Source organism: Macaca thibetana, chromosome 13 (assembly GCF_024542745.1).
Source record: "Macaca thibetana thibetana isolate TM-01 chromosome 13, ASM2454274v1, whole genome shotgun sequence".
Classification (NCBI taxonomy): Eukaryota; Metazoa; Chordata; class Mammalia; order Primates; family Cercopithecidae; genus Macaca; species Macaca thibetana.
This window is the reverse complement of record NC_065590.1, coordinates 15,499,606-15,517,641: the sequence shown is the minus strand read 5'-3', so window position 1 is coordinate 15,517,641 and position 18,036 is coordinate 15,499,606. Positions and strand designations below refer to the sequence as shown.

Genomic DNA, 18,036 nt, shown 5'->3' with positions numbered 1-18,036 from the left:
TCTCATTCAAGGAAGAAGGAAGATAAAGGACCATCTATATGGCTCTTTATTTTAGCAAGTAGAAAATCTTTTCCAGAAGTTGTTTCCAGATCGACATCTCATTTGATAGGATTAAGTCAACATGACTTAGTCATATAAGAATAGAATGAACATAATCTTAAATCAATTGGATTCATCCTTTGGGGAAGGGCATGTTGACTTCTCAATGAAATCAGGGTCCTGTCAGTAAGGAAGAAGGAGAGATGGCAATTGCATGGACAACCAACAGTGTTCACCATATACTTCTCTTCTCCCTTTGACATCACTTGTAGGATTTTATCTACTACATACCTACTAATGTCTTCCATATCTATATACAGTTATTTTTCTGAGTTCCAGATACGTTATCATCTCCCCATTGTACATCTGCAATTGAGTGTCCTCTAGTAGCTCAAAGTACATGCCTAAAATTTTACTCATCGTTCGTCCTGGAACGGAGAAGACCTCCATATTTCTACCAAAAATGTGGTTAAGACGCTGCCACTCATCCAGTCTCCAGTACCAAGAAACAGGGTCATCTTACACTACCCCTTACCCAAATCTACCACACCCGTTTCCAAGATCCCTTGATATTAACCTTGGTTTTCCAACTAAATATATCTTGCATCCATGCTTGGATCTATTCGTTGTTCTTTTAAAATTCTCTTTTATATATTTTTAACATTTAAAAAATTTTATCTATCTTTTGAGACTGGGTCTCACTCTGTCGCCCAGGTTGGGGTGCAGTGGTGTGAACACAGCTCACTGCAGCCTCCATCTCCCAGGCTCAAGTGATCCTCCCACCTCAAACCTCCCAAGTAGCTGGAACGAGGTGCTCACTACCACGTCCAGCTAATTTTTTTATTTTTTATTTTTATTTTTGTAGAGATGAGGTCTCACTATGTTGCCTAGGCTGGTCTTGAACTCCTGACCTCAAGTGATCCTCCTGCCTTGGCCTCCCAAAGTGCTGGGATTGAGATCTGAGCCACCGTGCCTGGCCTATTAGTTGTTTTTAATGTATCCCTATATGTGTAAGTTTGTATAAAGATAGGAACACATGTTTTGTGTTTGTGTAATGTGAGCTTTAAGTGAACTCGGAAATATTATCATTCTTAATGCCATTTATGCATACTGGCAGCTAACAAAGAGGAGAAAAAATATAAAATCTTGGTTTGGTTTTATAAAGTAACACTAAATGCAATTATTTATGTAAACGTTTACCTTTTGTTCCTAATTACCATGCAGTAAAATAATGATTAAGACAATGAACAACTATGAGTCAGAGAATTTTGTTGCAAGCTTTATTCAGTTATGATTGATAATAATCTATCAATCACTATTGTTGATAATAATGTAACATATGGTCTGATCACAATTTTTATAACCTAGAAGAAACGTTGATTACATTCCAGAAAAGAAAGTTTTGATAACAGTGGTCTCATGGTTGTCAAAGTTGAGTTCATCTAATTTTAGCTTGTAGGACTTGATTGCAGGTGGAATTGAATGAAACAAGAACGCCCAGGCAAGTTTAATTGCAAAAGAGTCAAAGATTGGACCAATTATCAGCTCAAAGTAATTAATATACATTTATTATATAATTACAGGTCTCCCAAGTACTAGAATGCAGAGTTTCCTGGCTATGGGATAAGTACAACTTGGACCAAAATGCCCTGTATTAATGAAATCAAACTTACTCATCCCAGAAAGCACTGTCTGCTATTCTGGAAGATGCCTGGTCACGCTCAGAGGATGAAGGGGCTCCCATAAATATAATATGTTATCATTATCTTAAATATATTTATAAATACATATATAAATAATAATTTAAAAATAACATTTCGTGCTTTGCCTTCATCTTGAGGCTCAGGTTCAAGAAGTATTTTACCAAAATGACCTCCCTGATTAGCATAAAAAACTGCTGCGGCAGGAAGGCTTAGGTATTATTCACTCCATTTTGAAAATGATAAAACCGAGGTCCCAGAAACTTATGCTATTTGAGTAAGAGTTCATTAGCAACTTAAAAGTAGAAGCAAACAGTTGAAATGAAATACTAGGTCCGTGGCTTCTTATTTCAACTGCTATTGTGCATATTTCTTAGTTTTCTTATGCCTTAATTTGCCCATCTGTAATATGGGTAGAGTCTTTTTGGTAGCCGTAGTCAGTAGCTCTGGTCCTCCTAAGATTGTTATGAAGAATAATAATTAAAATGATTGGTACTATGCAAAATATAGGGTGTTCTTTAAATAACAAACAACATTATATGTTAGTGTTGGTTCCACTAGACATTGCTCCTCTCTTACAAAGAGTGTAAACATTCATTTAGAATTACAAGGCTCAGTACACGCGCAGCAAATGACTACAGTAAAGGATTTAGCTTTTTCATATACATGGTACATATGAACTGTCAACACTGCACAAGTGAGCAGACTCCAGACCTAAGCCTGGTTTTCCAGTATCTGAAAGTCAGTGATAGAGGGTAGCCCCTTTGCCAAGCACACCCAATTGTCATGGTTTGTGGCAATAAACAAGTTTGGATGGGCAACTGATATGAAGTAGTTCTTAGTGCCATGAGTTTCCCAGAAGAAGAGGAAGTTGGTCTCACTACCTGTGATGGTTTTGGGTATCTCAGGCATCTCCTATGAAGAAAAGAAGAGAATTCTGTTAGAGAGCAAGATGTTAGAAAAAGGACTGAAGCTCAATCCCTTGGCATTTGGCCTTCATGAGAAACAGCACTTTAGGACTATGGCTGTAACATGATGCTATAGGCTCTTCATTCATTTGTTCATTCAACAAGCATTTATTACGTGCCTAGTAGATGTGTGGCCCAGTCTATTAATGAGAGTTGATTTCCTTAGTTGATTAGAGAGAGATCTAAATTAGTTATGAAGATTACTGGGGACACTAGTATCTCACTGTATCCAGGCAAGTAGGAGGGAAACATTGTTTCTGTCCTGCCTTCAACATAGGCCTAAGGCATTTTGCATCAAATCTGAGCACTGGTGATTCTAAGCCCCCTCAACATTTTGATCTCCAAATGAACAAATGATACCTTTGGGAGATCAATTTAGCATTTAGATGACATTTATCTCAGTATTTAAGTCAACAATTGAAGGTTAAAACACACACACACACACACACACACACACGCACACACAAAATTCCTAAGTATATCAGTAACTAAACTCTTTCAATATACTCTCTTCAGAGTGTACTTTTCTTGTGAGTATGAGTAGAATTTAACAATGCTTTTATGGAAAAATAGATTTCAAATTCCAAGTTGAGATGCTTCTTTCCTACTCTTTAAAATCTAAAGCAAGTAAACATACTTTTGAGGCTTCCTTGGGGTTTCCAATGTCAGCAGGATTTATTTCCCAAACCTATTCCTCTCCTACTTTTTCCCTTCTCGTAAATGATATTTCTCCTCTTCCTTCTGTTGGTTCTATCTCCAAAATATAACCCAATTCTGCCTGTTTCTTTCCACTTCTTTTCCTTACCCCACCCCCATGACTGCCGTTAAACCTCCTCATTGGACTTTCTGCTTTCTCTATTGCCTTCCTTCTGATCTGTTTTCTATTTTAGGAAGTATAAGTGAGGTCAGGGCATTGCACTGTCTGAAACCCATTAATGGCTTTTCATTGTACCTCAAATGAAATCCAAATGCAAGCTCTAGTCTCTGCATATTTTTTCTCCTTCTCAAAATGCCCCAGTTCCAAGAGTGCTTCTTCTGATCCTTGGAGCTGTCCTTTACCATCTTGAAGTTGTAGGGCTTGGGTGTGTTCACACTTCTCTGAATGTCCTACCCCCAAACCCACAACCATGACCCACCCCCTCCTGTCGGCAGCTCTCATCTCACAAGGGGATTTGTTTTTACCACTTTGTCTAAATAGCACTCTCCCACTTTTCTCTATCTTAGCACCCTATTCATTTTTTTTTTTTTTTGCAGTGTCTTGCTCTTTTGTTGGTTGTTTGAATTGTCTGTTTTCCGTATCCTCCAGAAGACTAAGTTCTATGAGACTAGAGGCTTTGATGCACCACCGTCTACACAGCTGTTGGCACTATGCCTGAAAAATAGAAGGCTCTCAATGAATAATGCTTGTTGAATGAGTTCATGAATGAAGCTGCTACCCTACTCTGTGGGCATCACTTGATCCAGAAAAGCACAGGCAGGCACATAAGTTCTAGTTGGGAATAGAAGGTCTTGGATTACACACTTACAAATTGAGTCACCTACTTATCAGTGGAGAAAACATCTAAGGCTATTGTGTGTGTGTGTATGTGTTTGAGGGGGGAAGTGGTAGTGGAGATAGGGCTGGGATGAAGGATAATGCTGACATCAATGCAGAGAGAGGGGCACTGGAAGCAGCAGGCCCCATTTTGGGACTTGGTTCCCAACTTTTTGCTTTGTGCCCATTGGCAGGTGATTAATCCTCTCTGATCTCAGTTGGCTTATTTGAGTTTCTTGGAGGCAGGCCATATTGCCCTAAGGTCTAGTATTGTGTAGGTCAGATAATAGATGTCAGTAAAGATCAATGGAATAAATGGATGCCCTGGGGTGGGAGGTGAATAAGGTCAGGCAGGGAAAGGAAAAAGAAAGAAGAAGGTAATTTTCTTCTTATTTACTTTTGCCACCTCTATTATATTTTCTCCAGATCCTGCCTAGGCATGCCTCTGGAATCGATGGGAGTGGGGTGGGCAGGTGGGGGCTGTGGTAGGAAGAAAAGAGGACGGTGTCACCTTGTTAGAGGTGTCTGCCTATTGGGCTTATTTACAAACATATGAGATGTAAATGAGGGTAAGTGGGAGACAAAGGGACAACTGACCTTCAGCAGCACCGGTTGGTCTTCATCTTGGGCACTCACATACAATTGAGTTTTTGAGATTCTTAGAATCACAGGAACTTTAGTATCATCCTTTGATGACGTATAAGCACCCATGTCAAATTTCACTGGTGAAGAGAAGAGCCAAAAATAAAGTGAATTCATTGCATTTGTATAAAATCAAGTGTTGATGTAGATTGTGTGTGCATGGTGTGTGTGTGTGTGTGTGTGTATGTATGTGTGTATAGTTAGGTCCCCACCTATGGTGTCAATACCTGGAAGTCAGGAATGGAATTCTATACATCTTTGTATCCTTCACAATGTCTTCCACACTCATCAAGCAGGTAAATACTTGGTTAATGTTCTTAGAATTTTCTACATTGAATGAATCCTTGGGGGCTGAATAAGTGTTGAATCTCTTATAATTTTGTTAGTGGGATAGACCCTGTAATTTGTTAGATCATGAGTTCATAACGACCTAAAATGGAGGGGTTTAGGAAGCTGATACACTCATATGTTGCTAATGATACTGAAAAGTAGTTCAGTTTTTACTTACAGAATAACGTTTAATAAGAGCTGTCAAATTATGCCCGTTGATCTAGGCATTCCACTTTGGGATATGCTCAAAGAGATTACCACATAGGAGAAAAAACAATAATATATACAAAGATATTTGCAACCAAGCTATTTAGAGTAAACCCAAGGGACCAACAGAGCAACATGATTGAATTATCTAGTGACATTAAAAATGGCAAATACACATATGATGTCAATATTGGGAAAATTGCAGAAATAATATTAAGTAGGAAATAGAACACAAAATAATTTGTAAATGCAGAGTTGAAAGCATGTTAGCTGAAGTGCATCCAATCAGAAAATGTCTTGCTTGTTTATTGCAAAATTGCCTCTCCGGACCTTTGAAAATATGTATACTGTTGAAACTAAAACATGTCCGCCATGAAAATTAGATGTGTGTGATAAAAGTTTTTGGACACTAAACTTCATCCTTTAAGCCATATTTGTAGCTTATTGGTGGTTTTGCCTTACAAATGTGTTATCAGAGATAATAAAGACCTTTCTAGTTTGGTGTTACTTGTGAGTTTCATCAACAGACTTTTTAAAGGAGAGTGATTGTTCTTCATTGGCTTCTGGGTAAATCTGAGTAAGTCATTTAATATGTCTGACAGTGAGTTTTCTAAGTTTTAAAATTGAGGGTAAGAATGTCTGAAAGAACCAAAGAGGTAGTACATCAGCAAGCTTTGTGCACAACCCTTTACTCTCAAATATAGGACACTTCTCTCTTGTGCAACTTCCAGATTTAGTTGAACCTTCTGCCCTGGCTTGGGATTTTTATGGGAGCACTGTACTTCAAGCTATTCTAGAAGAATGGTGCAACCCAGAACTCTGAAGAGGTATGTTTTTTTGCAAGCAGAAAGATTGAAATAAATAAATAAGTAAATGAAAGGAGGGGAGGATGACAGAAATGTCTGGTACCATTTTAATATACCTGCTTCATCCAGATTATGTATTGCAGCAGCCGTGAGGTACTGATCATTGGCTCGAATTATAGTTTGATTGAGGGTGTCATTCAGGATGAATTCGTGTTTGATGATCCTTATAAAGTGGTATGTCGTATTGCTTAGGAAGCTAAAAGGTGCCGACCTGGGCTTGATGATTTCTAAAACCATGATCACAAGTGTAGATTAATGTCTATGTACAAACACAGATGATATACACACTCTAGTACAAGCAGGGAAGATAGTTCTGGAGGGGATCTCAGGAATATTCTAATCCAAATGAGGAAGCAAAGAGAAGTGAAATCACCCAGTCAGCAGTAGAATTGGTTTTCTAGGATTATCCTTGTTGTTACTTATGTGCTTCTTTTAAAACTTCAATTCCTCAGGCAATAGTTTCATTGTTTTTAAAAAGACTATTTGCACAACTTTCTCATTGTGTGGGTGTTTCTAACTGACCAGGAAGACTACCAGTATTTCCTATCTATGTGTTCAAATGAATGCACTCTGAGAAAAAAATGAACGCCTTAAAAATAATTATATATGTCACTGAGAGTGCAGATCCACCACATTTCTGCAAAGTGGCACATATCAATAGCGTCACAAATCTTCATGGCTCTGGGAAATTCTACTTCTAGGAATATATTCTAAGGAAATAAAGGGTGAGAGAAATGAATGTTTATACAGATGTTCATTGTTGCATTGCTTATAATGGTGAAAAATGGGCACTCTAAAATGTCCTCAATACATTGCTAAGTAAGAAAAGCTGGATATAAAGTTGTAAATAGTGTGGTCTTGATAATGTTAGGCATATTTGTTCACATGTAGGTATGTGTATAGCAAAGACTTTAAGGAAACATACCATAGCGCTGGTAGTAGTAAACTCTCACTGGCAATATGAGTGATTTTTATTTTCTTATATATTGTTACATTTTAAAACCTTCTAGGTAAACACATGTTATTGCTTAGGTATTATCTTAAAAACAGGAATACTGGGTTTCTAGTTCATGTGGAGGCTTGTACAGTAAAGGCATGGAGGAGAAACCATGATTTTTATACTCAGGTAGAACTGTATTAGATTTGAGGCTCTCCCACTTACAGATGTGTGCCGTTGGGCAGTTTACCTATCTCAATGAGCTTAGTTTCCTTTTATGTAAAATGAGAAAGTAGGATTCTTGTGAGGTTTAGACATAATCAGTCATTAATAAATTAATATTGCTGGTAGTATTCATATAGGTAGTAGTAATAGTAATAATAATAATAGCTAACATTTATTGGGTTCTTACTATGTACCAGACATTATTCTAGTCCAGAAGTTAGGGAATGTTGACTCATTTAATCTTTATAACAGTCAGGGGGGCCCAGCTAGCTCAGTCTGTAAAGCCTGAGACTCTTAATCTTTACAACAATCCAATGAGTGGGGGATTCTGATTATTTCCATTTTACAGTGGAGGAAACTGAATCACCGAAAGATTATGTAACGTGCCCAAGGAGGCATAGTTAGTATGAGAGGAACATAGCTTGTAAGTGGTCTTGTTACTGCTTTCTCCTGAAAGGCTGAAAGTCACATGACCTTTACAGTATGGCCAAGAAATAATGACTGTGAGCAAGTATTCTCAATTCAGGCCACTGCTCATCTCTCCCTCCTGGAGAAGGATAAAAATTAATTTTCTTTCTATGTAGTTACCAGACTAATGCTTGGTTGTCTTCTTGTTATTCTGACTCCAGGTTTAATTTTCCCCTAAATTCTATTGTCCCTACTTACTTATAACTGTGAAACAAAGATATTATTGTGCTTGACCCCTTACCTTCCTCTGAGTCGTTGGCGATGGCCTCCAGGTTATTATCAGTGATGGACTGGCTTAAACTCAACCGTCTCTTCTTCAGAACCTTCCCATTGGTTGATACTACCACCATGCTCTGCTTGAAGGTCAGCTTGGATGTTTTAGAGATTTCAGAGATACTCAGAGACACAGACTGATCCATGCAGCCTTCATGGAGTGGGCCATAGCTTACATCATAGAAGGATTTCTAGAGGAAGGAAAACAGAAACTGAGAGGCTGTTCGTGGTCAGGGAATGAAAGTCCTTTCAGTAGTGCTGTATTCAACAGATATAGTGAGGAGGATCTCCATTCTGGTCTTAGGTAACTCATGTTTCATTAGGCTTCCCTCCCTCTCTCCCTTTTGTCTCACCTTCCTTTCTCCTTCCAAGGTAAAAAGATGATTTTTTAGGAAGACTTTTTCATATATTTGCATGCTCAAAAATGAGATGCTGTAACTAAATAGGTTAACAATGATTGTAGTGAGTGGTAGCTTTCCAATTACTTCCCTCTCAGGAGGCTAAAAATCTACTTAACAATGCTCAAAATATTTTAGAAATACTCCTTTGGGGACAGCTTTTAAAGCCAGTACCAAAGACATACCAGGCAGTACTTATACTGTCTATTTGTGGTCTCCAAACACAATGACACAGCTTGATGAGTGGCTGTAGATTTCTCACTTTCAATTGGCTTGCTTCCTCTCCCCCAGCTTCATGTTTGGAGACTTTCTCTAACCTCTGATGCTGGTGTCAGAGAGGGCAACCACAACACATCATGTTAGGAGACAGACCCCTGGCGAAGCGGTCTGCGGGGCCTGTCTCAGGATGGCATAACTAACATCCTGATGAAGCCTGCCCCAGGAGACTCCAGTTCTCAGGGATTTGGGATAATTCTGCTCTGTTCTGGGAGAAGCCAATGCACATCAACTTTATAAGGCAGCTGGTCTCTCTTACAATGAAAGACAGGTCTCTGGACGTCTAGTGAGGGTAAAACAAAAGCATTTAAGATTCAAGTCATTGCTGTTCTCTTTTGATGAAGAAACTACTGTGTAAGAATAGCAGCCCCATGAGAATTACAGTCATTTGCTTACCTGATTCAGAGACAGATGGTCAATGGAGGAACTGTCTTCTTCATTTTCACTGCCAAATAAGACGATGAGAATGTAATTGTTTGTTATTTCACTTTGGTCTCTGGCCAACATGTTTTAATGACCACGGTAGTTGTGGGTCACACACATACACACGGCCATTACTGTCATCTTTGAAATTTAAGGACTTCTACACATACACATAGGTAGAGTAATTCATACCTTACTAATATGGAATTAGTAGTCATCAAGAGAGGCTTTGAGCTTTACCTGTGCTTTATCTATAAAAATTAGACCTGGCTAACAAATTAAAGAGCTTTAATTGAAGTTCAGGGAAGAATGTTAAGCTCCTTAAGAGAAAAGAAAGGTTTTGAAGCACTTCATTTTTATTTTAACCAAATAGATTATATGTTACACATTGCTTTCATGTATTCACTAAAACAGATTTCATAATTTATACTTAGTAAAATATCCAGGCAAAATTTTGACAGCCTAGTTTGCATTAGTATTGACTACTGATAATGGAAACATCATGTTAGTTTAATATGTTCTGTAATTTTATCTTTGTGTTCATTTACCTTTCTTCTACATATGAGTGAGATTTGCCTGCGTATCTGCGTTCACATGCCCAGCTTGCTGTGGAGTCATTTCCTATTCCTGAAGGAGACCAAGTTTTCCTGAGAATGGACCAGTAAAACCCATTCTTATATCAGGTTATGTGATCTCAACAGAGGCTGTGTCTGAGTTGATGCTGAAATTCATGTAGGACTCAGCAGACCTCAAAAATAACTTTTCTAAAATGGCGGTCTCCCTGCCAATGTAATCTCAGTTTAACATGCTGAATGCTTAGTCTTTCTGGGTCTTCTCTGAACCTGCTCTGACTTCAGAACTAGTACACATTCCTCCAGCCTCTGCCGGCCTGGCCCCATGCTGGTCACTGTTACGCCTAGCTGGATTCTGGTGAGCCTTGAAACCTTCATTAAATCACAAGAGATAAATCTTATTCCTTACCTGTAACAGTTCTTCAGGTCTTCAAACATGTCCGGAACTTTGGCCATCTTGACTTCTGCAACAGAGAACACCAGCCACGGTCAGCTCAGCCAGCCTCTAACCCGGATACCTGTGAGGGGAACCCCTCCTCTTTGTGCTTCTTGAAAACTTTGTTGAATGACTTAGTCCACATTCAGCATTTTCTCCATCTGCTAGCTCCTTTGAATTAGTTTGCTATGTACCTGTCTCCTTTATTAGATCGTAAACTTCTTTTAGAATGTTTTATTTATATTGTTATTCCTTATGTGCCCAACCTAATGTATTGCACAGAACAGGCATTCAATCAATGAAAGTTTGAAGAGGTTACAGAAACACCACAAGAATAAGGTGTTTCCCTTACACAGAGGTAAGGGAGAGACAGACTTGGAAATGTTCAATTTTCTCCCAATAATTTTGGGTAGTAGAGATTCCCTCCCATGAGAAGCCTCAGTTGTATTCACCCCATGCCCTCACAGGAAGCTAATTCTGCCATCTCTCAGTAAAACGAATCGGTCCTTATCAGAAAAGTGAGAGAATAATTTTCTAAAATCTGACTGTAATTCTAGGTCACATACCAAACCGGGGAGGGACAAGAAAAGAAAGGAGAGGCTGTAGCTTTAGAGAAGGCAATGTGGGAGAAAACAGCCAAAGAGAAAAACAACAACAGAAAATACTTTAATAGCCAGAGATGTGAGGACAATACCTTTGCTGACTCAAACGCCAATGAAATGACTCCCTCTCTGGCTGGCAGCTTAAGCCTGAGTCAGTCTTCTTCGCCTTTTGTAATTGTCTTAAGTAGGCGTGGCTACAAGTACGTCGTCAAAACGGGGAATTTACAGGGAAGAATTCAGTTTTGTATTTTTCTGCGTTCATTCAACTTGATACTGGCTAAAATAATGAAAGATGGCATAGCTGATATTATTGTTGTTTGCAGATATTCCAGAAGTTATTGACTTGGTTCCTTTATTCACTGCTTTGCTTTATAAGATGACAAACGTGTAGTCTTAGAAAAAGGGAAGTGCAGGAAACTTATCAAGTTTCTAGGAGGAAGGGAGAAATCCTGAAATCAGAAGCCAAGGGGCTAGATTTGGAGAGGAATTCATGAATAATAATAGTTCTAATAGTAGCTGGAGTTGTGTTCCGGCTGAATCTGTTGGTTGTGCTCCAGGTTGAATGTGAATTGGCAGAATACTTGGCAGCTTCTGGCAACTTTTGAGGGAAAATGAGCCATCTTTTCTGAAGAGGGAAGTTTGCTTGATTAAGGCATAAATCACTTCAGAGTATGGGGTGACAAGCTCCTGGTTAGGTCAGGGTAGAGAAGAGAAAAGTGATATTTGACCACAAAGAAGTCTTGACCCTCTTACTCCTCTGAATATTGTCAACACATTTCCTAGAGAGGTGACAGAGCTTCGGGACAGAACTCTCCACCCTGACCCTGTTACAGTAAAGTAGCCCTCTACCGAGGACCCGAGAGAAGCCTGGTCTTCTGTAGGATACGCCCAAGGTGTGTCTTCTGTAGAAGAAGGTGTGTGAAAGCCCCTAGAGGTATGCCTAAGGCCTCAGCCAGAAGCCAGTGGCTAAATTTGGGAATGGAGATTGGGAGAAAGGAAGGCATGGATTTTTACATCTGAGACTTCAATGGTGTTGCCTGGTTACTATTATTAAAGAATTTCTCAGCTTTTATAATTCCCGTGGCCAGCCTAGTTCAGGTGGCAGAACACCAGACTCTTAGCAAATGGATGTTCCCAGGTGGAGTTTAAGCCATAAATATTTTAAATAAAGGAAATGAACTAGTTGTGGTGGCATGCCCCTGTAGTGCCAGCTGTTCAGGAGGCTGAGGCAGGACGATCACTTGAGGCTCAGAGTTCGAGTCCAGTGTGGGCAACGTAGTGAAGCCCCCATCTCTAAAAAAAAAATAAACAAACAAACAAACAAAGGAAATGGATGGAAGAACAAGGTAGAAGAGGGAGAGAAAAAAAAAAGAGGCAAGGCACTAAAACATGGTATAGAAAAGCAAAAAAGTGTGGATCTGGGAGGAAAGCGGCTTGTGTGAGTTGGATAAAGTATTCCCTCTGTTCCTGTTTAATTATAAATAATAGGATTGGTTAGATGTCATAAGGTCTATTTCAGGTGCAAAATCTCTTATTCTGATTTAATGCCAGTCTAATTCTCCTGGTCATGTACCTGGTGCTATAATAGTTATAACAAGAGCCACAGAAATAACCACACTTGGATGTAAGCAATGTAAGTGTAGCACCAGACTAGGGTAGAAGCTTGGGTGTCTAAGGATAAATCCTGAAGGAACAGTGATGTCAGCCAACTGGCTACATTTCTGCTTACCTTGGTTCCTCCTTAGGCAACACAGAAATGTTAATCCTGATTACCCCCTCTCCTCCTGAGAATCTTGTGAGGGCTATTGCTAAGGAACAATTGCAAAGCACATTGTGAATGTGAGCTGCTATGGAGATGCAACTAAACAAAAATAATAACAATGCTAATGATGGCTTCAATCACTCAAGAACCTGTATAGTCATCATTATAATGCCTTAGTTCACCAAAGAAAATATAGTTCTTATGAAAATATTGGCTCGAAAGCTTCAACAGGGATAACATTTTCAGGTGAAGGCCACCATTGAAAGCCTGAAGATATTTAGCTTCTGGGAGCAATGCATACCATCTCTTTGGTAATCCAGGAAAAAACCCTGGTTCCACCCACATAGGCAATACCCATCCTGGTCCCATCCTCACTCCTCTGTTGTAGAGAATTCCCCAAATGTGGTTGTTGAATTTCTCAAGGAGAACTTGGTTGAGAAGCAGCGAACTTGGGTTAGAATATCACCCAACATTTTCCTTCACATGATTGTCTTGTCAATTGATTTTTAAAGGAAAACTAGGGTGGGTGAGGTTCAGAGAGAGGTGGGTCCTTGCATTGTTTTGGGGAGCCTGCTTTTCTGGGACTGTGAACAAAAGTTACCTCTTCTAGGGAAGGGATAGTGGAACATACTGGGCAGGCCTGTGGTGTGTGTGTGTTGGGAGCCATCCTGTGACAGGGACGTTGGGTGGCTTCAGGCACTCACCTCTCGACTCTGAGGAGGCCTCAAGAAACCCTTAATGAGTCACTGTCATCTAAATCATTTAGGAAGAAAAAAAAATTATTGTGCACTTATTCTATGCCATGGGTTTTGCTAGGAATCAGCAGTTTTTTCCCATGATCCACAAAATCAGATATGCAAGGTGAGATGTTCTATGTTGGTAGGTGACTGGGTATGTTTTATAAGATTGGAGCTTATGAGTCTAAAGAACCATTGTGATGCCTTTCATGTGGCAATTGTTTTCTAGTTTACCTGCACTATCTCGCTGCCTCCTCACTGCACCTACAAGAGTTAGCTGACACTGTCCTCTTTCATAGCTGAGGATCCTTGAATAGGTGAAGTGACCAACCCAAGACCACAAGACTGATGAAACCAGTGCTTGAAGTCAAGCTTCTGATTTCGAGTCCAGTCTTCTCTTTCTACTGCATAAAGATGCTCGAGTCTCTTATCACCACCAACACCAAGTGTTGACTGAAAAAGATCATCCTTAGGGTCTTTTCCCCTTGAACATGCTATCATTCAGTAACTCTAGGATCCTTGTTAAAAAAAAAAAACAACAAAAAACAGGGGAGGGGGAAAGGGATTGAAATACCTCCTCTCCCTCTCTTCACCTCCTCTGATGAAATCTGATTTTATTCTGTGATATATAAGACCTGAATGAAGGTGACTGAAGTAATTGGGTATATGGTTAGTGGTGGAATCTGGATGTGAACTTCAGTCATGGTCTTGCCGTTGTTCCATAAAGACAGGAAATATCTGTAAACCTATTTGGAAGCAACTTTAAAATTTTTGCATGTGGTTGGCTCTGACAGAATCACTTGAATGAAGAGAAAAATGTAACTTTTTCCTGTGAATTTTCAGGGAAATGCAATTATTTCCTTTCACGTGGTATAAAAGCTTTTCAGAGGAATTAAGCATGCATAAGCCAACACACGCAGAGACAATTGAGCCTTTAGTCGCAACTCATGCTCTAGTTATAATGTGTTTTTAAATTCCATTATAGCTACAGTGAAGGAGGAAAGGACTTAACCTAACAGCCTACCAGGTTCAAGGGATTATAATACATTATTTCACTTAATCCTCTCATCAGACCTGTGAGGTAGATGTTCTTATCACATCTTACAGAAGAGGAAGTCAAGGTCCAGAGAAATTAAGCAATTTGCCCAAGATTACAAAGTTACCATGTTTCCTAAATGGGATCCAGACACCAGGGCATATGCTTCTTCAACCATGAGGATGTGTCTCTTCCTTAATGTAGCTGCTTCCTTTCCTGTGTTGTTTTAAATTAAGTTTTAATTATTCTGCTTTATCTTAGTCTGTTGAAGGTCCCAGAATATGTTAGAGAAGGATGCATGTCGGAGACCATCTAGTTTAAATTCTTACTTTTATAAAAGAGGAAACAGGGTACAGGGGAAGTATGGCCCAAGGTCACATGGAGAATTCATATGACAGTGGGAGGTAAAATTAAAACTCAATTTCTTGAATTCTAGTTCACAGTATCCTACTACTTAGTGACCCTGGTGTGTCAGTGAAGAGAGAGAAAAAAAAGAAATAATCTCTAATGGCTTCTCACCCATAAGTGAAAAAGGAATGGCTGGGCGCGGTGGTTCATGCCTGTAATCCCAGCACTTTGGCAGGCCGAGGTGGGTGGATCGTCTGAGGTCAGGAGTTTGAGACCAGCTTGGCTAACATGATGAAACCCCATCTCTACGAAAAATACAAAAAATTAGTTGGGTGTGGTGACAGGCATCTGTAATCCCAGCTACTCGGGAGGCTGAAGCAGGAGAATCACTTGAACCCAGGAGGCGGAGGTTACGGTGAGCCGAGATCACGCCATAGCACTCCAGCCTGGGCAAGAGTGAGTCTCCATCTCAAAAAAAAAAAAAAGTTACAAAGAATGAAACCCTGTTAAGTAAAATCAGCTATGATTCCTGCTATACTGAAAGCTGACAGTGAAGACCTTCATCGATACTTTTCTAAATGAGTAGATAATTATAAACTGAGATAGGTACAGTAAGGGTGTGTGACAGAAGCACATGTCTTAGACTGGGAGTGTACAGTTCAGTGGAGAGCAAAGAGGGAAAATTCCAGGCTGAGATAAGTCCCTGGGGGTCAAAAAGAGTGGAAGTAGGTCATTGAGTCTGGAGCTCAGAGAGAGAAGGGGGAAAGGAGTGAGGGGTACAGGAGTGGAGGGTGAATTGGTGAGATGAGGATGAGGAGGAACATAAGAGCCAGACGGTCATGGCCTTATGTAGGCTCCATAAAGCGTTTACTCAAAGTTTAACAGGAAGCCATTAAGAGTGGTATATATTGGTGACACAATCAACTTTGAGCTTTTAAAGGATCACCTTTGTGTTTGTAAACAATTTCTAGATTTTAAAGCAGTAGACAAAAGACAGAGATTATATAGAGAAATGAGAAAGCTTCCACAAAGTGTACGTGGAAACCAGTCTTTCTGCCTTAACTCAAACTGTGTGATGAAGGCAGCAAGTGCTTGGGAACCCAGAGAGTCAAGGGATGGCCATGGCTTGGAGGATATGGAGCAATTCAAGTGGGCTAAAATCTGAAGTCCATAGCAGGAAGGGACAGCTTCACGTTCAGTCAGCAAATTTCTATTTAGCTGCAATTACCTCTTCACCTTAGCTCATCTGTTCCCTGATGGATGCAGTTTTTTCTGTTTCTAAATTCCCTTTTCCTTTTCTCTGGAGACGGGTGATTGATGTAGTCTGGGTATTTGTTCCCTCCAAATCTCATGTTGAAATGTAATCCCCAGTGTTGGAGGTAGGGCCTGGTGGGAGGTGTTTGGATCATGGGGGCAGATCCATCATGAATAGCTTGGTACTGTCCTCTCAATAGTGAATGAGTTCTCCTGAGATATGGTTGTTTAAAAGTGTGTGGCACTCCCCCTTTGCTGTCTTGTTACTGCTTTCGACATGTGACATCCCTGCTCCCCTTCACTCTCTGCCATGACTGGAAGCTTCCTAAGCCCTCGCCAAAAGCTGAGCAGATGTCGGTGCCATGCTTGTACAGCCTGCAGAACTGTGAGCCCAAATAAACTGTATTTCCATATAAATTACCCAGCCTCAGATATTTCTTTATAGCAACATAAGAATGGCTTAATACAGGCTGGGCGTGGTGGCTCACGCCTGTAAACCCAGCATTTTAGGAGGCTGAGGTGGGTGGGTCACAAGGTCGGGAGATCAAGACCATCCTGGCTAACATGGTGAAACCCCATCTCTACTAAAAATACAAAAAATTAGCCAGGCGTGGTGGTGGGCGCCTATAGTCCCAGCTACTCAGGAGGCTGAGGCAGAAGAATGGCGTGAACCCGGGAAGCGGAGCTTGCAGTGAGCCAAGATCACGCCACTGCACTCCAACCTGGGTGACAGAGTGAGACTCTGTCTCAAAAAAAAAAGAAGAAAGAAAGAAAAAAAAGAATGGCTTAATACAGAAAATTGGTACTGAAGAGTGGGGCATAGCTATAAAGATATCTAAACATGTGGAGTCAACTTTGGAACTGGGTAACGGGCAAAAATTGGAAGAATTTAAAGGGCTCAGAAGAAAACAAGAAGATGAGGGAAAGTATGGAACTTCTTAGAGACTGGTTAAATGGTTGTGACCAAAATGCTGATAGTGATATGGCCAATGAAGTCCAGGGTGACAAAGTCTCCGATGGAAGTGGGGAACTTATTGGGAACTGGGGCAAAGGTCACCCTTGCTATAACTCAGTGAAGAAATTGGGTGCATTGTGTTTGTGTCCTGGGGATCTGTGGAAGTTTGAAGGTAAGAGTGATGACTTAGAGTATCTAGTAGAAGAAACCTCTCAGCAGCAAAGTGTTGCTTAGAAATTTTCTTTTTTTTTTTTTTTTGAGACAGAGTCTCACTGTGTCACCCAGGCTGGAGTGCAGTGGCGCCATCTCGGCTCACTGCAAGCTCCGCCTCCTGGGTTCATGCCATTCTCCTGCCTCAGCCTCCTGAGCAGCTGGGACCACAGGCACCTGCCACCACGCCCGGCTAATTTTTTAGTATTTTAGTAGAGTCGGGGTTTCACCGTGTTAGCCAGGATGGTCTCGATCTCCTGACCTTGTGATCCACCCGCCTCAGCCTGCCAAAGTGCTGGGGTTACAGGAGTGAGCCACCGCCCCCGGCCTACTTAGAAATTTCTAAGCCAGGATATGGCCTGTCTGCTTCTAACAGCCTATGCTCAGGGATAAAGAAATGACTTAAAGTTGGAACCTATATTTAAAATGGAAGTAGAGTCTAAAAATTTGGAAAATTTGCAGCCTGGCCTTGTGGCAGAGAAAGAATCCAAGTAGGCTGCAGAGCAATCGTTGCTAGAGAGATTAGCATGACTAAAAGGGAGCCAAGTGCTAATATTCGAGACAATGGGAAAAAGGCCTTGAGGGCATTTCAGAGATCTGTGAAACAGCCCTTCCCATCACAGGTGCAGAAGTTTGGTGCACTAGGCCCAGAGGTTTTATGGGCCAGGCCATGGCCACACTGCTATGCACAGCTTTGGGACACTGCTGCCCGCATCCTGGCCACTCTGCTCTGACTCTAGCCTTGGCTCAAAGGGGCCAAGATACAGCTTGGGCCACCACTCCAGAGGGCACAAGCCATAAGCCTTAGTGGTTTCCATGTCGTGTTAAGCCTGCAGGC

General features: G+C 40.6%; 2 protein-coding genes across 5 annotated transcripts in view; one reads left to right on the top strand and one right to left on the bottom strand.

The window, feature by feature from the left end:
• Nucleotides 1–18,036, top strand: part of IL37 (interleukin 37) — a 164,504-nt gene that overhangs the window by 8,025 nt on the left and 138,443 nt on the right. The gene's annotated exons all lie outside the window — the stretch shown is intronic.
• IL1A (interleukin 1 alpha) lies at nt 1,306–12,414 on the bottom strand. 2 transcript variants are annotated; one of them, XM_050752962.1, is made up of 8 exons: nt 10,989–12,414; nt 10,268–10,322; nt 9,260–9,308; nt 8,158–8,380; nt 6,343–6,513; nt 4,839–4,963; nt 2,624–2,654; nt 1,306–2,194 (listed from the first exon to the last, which is right to left on the bottom strand). In XM_050752962.1, the coding sequence occupies exons 2-8, from the start codon at nt 10,312–10,314 to the stop codon at nt 2,097–2,099; spliced, it is 744 nt and encodes a 247-aa protein (XP_050608919.1). In that variant the 5' UTR covers nt 10,315–10,322; nt 10,989–12,414; the 3' UTR covers nt 1,306–2,096. The 2 variants fall into 2 exon arrangements, with proteins under 2 accessions (XP_050608919.1, XP_050608918.1); XM_050752961.1 differs by having other exon boundaries at nt 1,306–2,654.

What these genes read in the sequence shown, in the direction of transcription:
- IL1A (XM_050752961.1), bottom strand. Translation starts at nt 10,314, where the DNA reads ATGGCCAAAGTTCCGGACATGTTTGAAGACCTGAAGAACTGTTACAG. An exon ending in ACCATCTGTCTCTGAATCAG is followed by an intron (nt 8,381 to 9,259) that starts GTAAGCAAATGA and finishes TCCTTCCTCTAG; the next exon opens with AAATCCTTCTATGATGTAAG. An exon ending in ACATAATCTGGATGAAGCAG is followed by an intron (nt 4,964 to 6,342) that starts GTATATTAAAAT and finishes TCTCTTCACCAG; the next exon opens with TGAAATTTGACATGGGTGCT.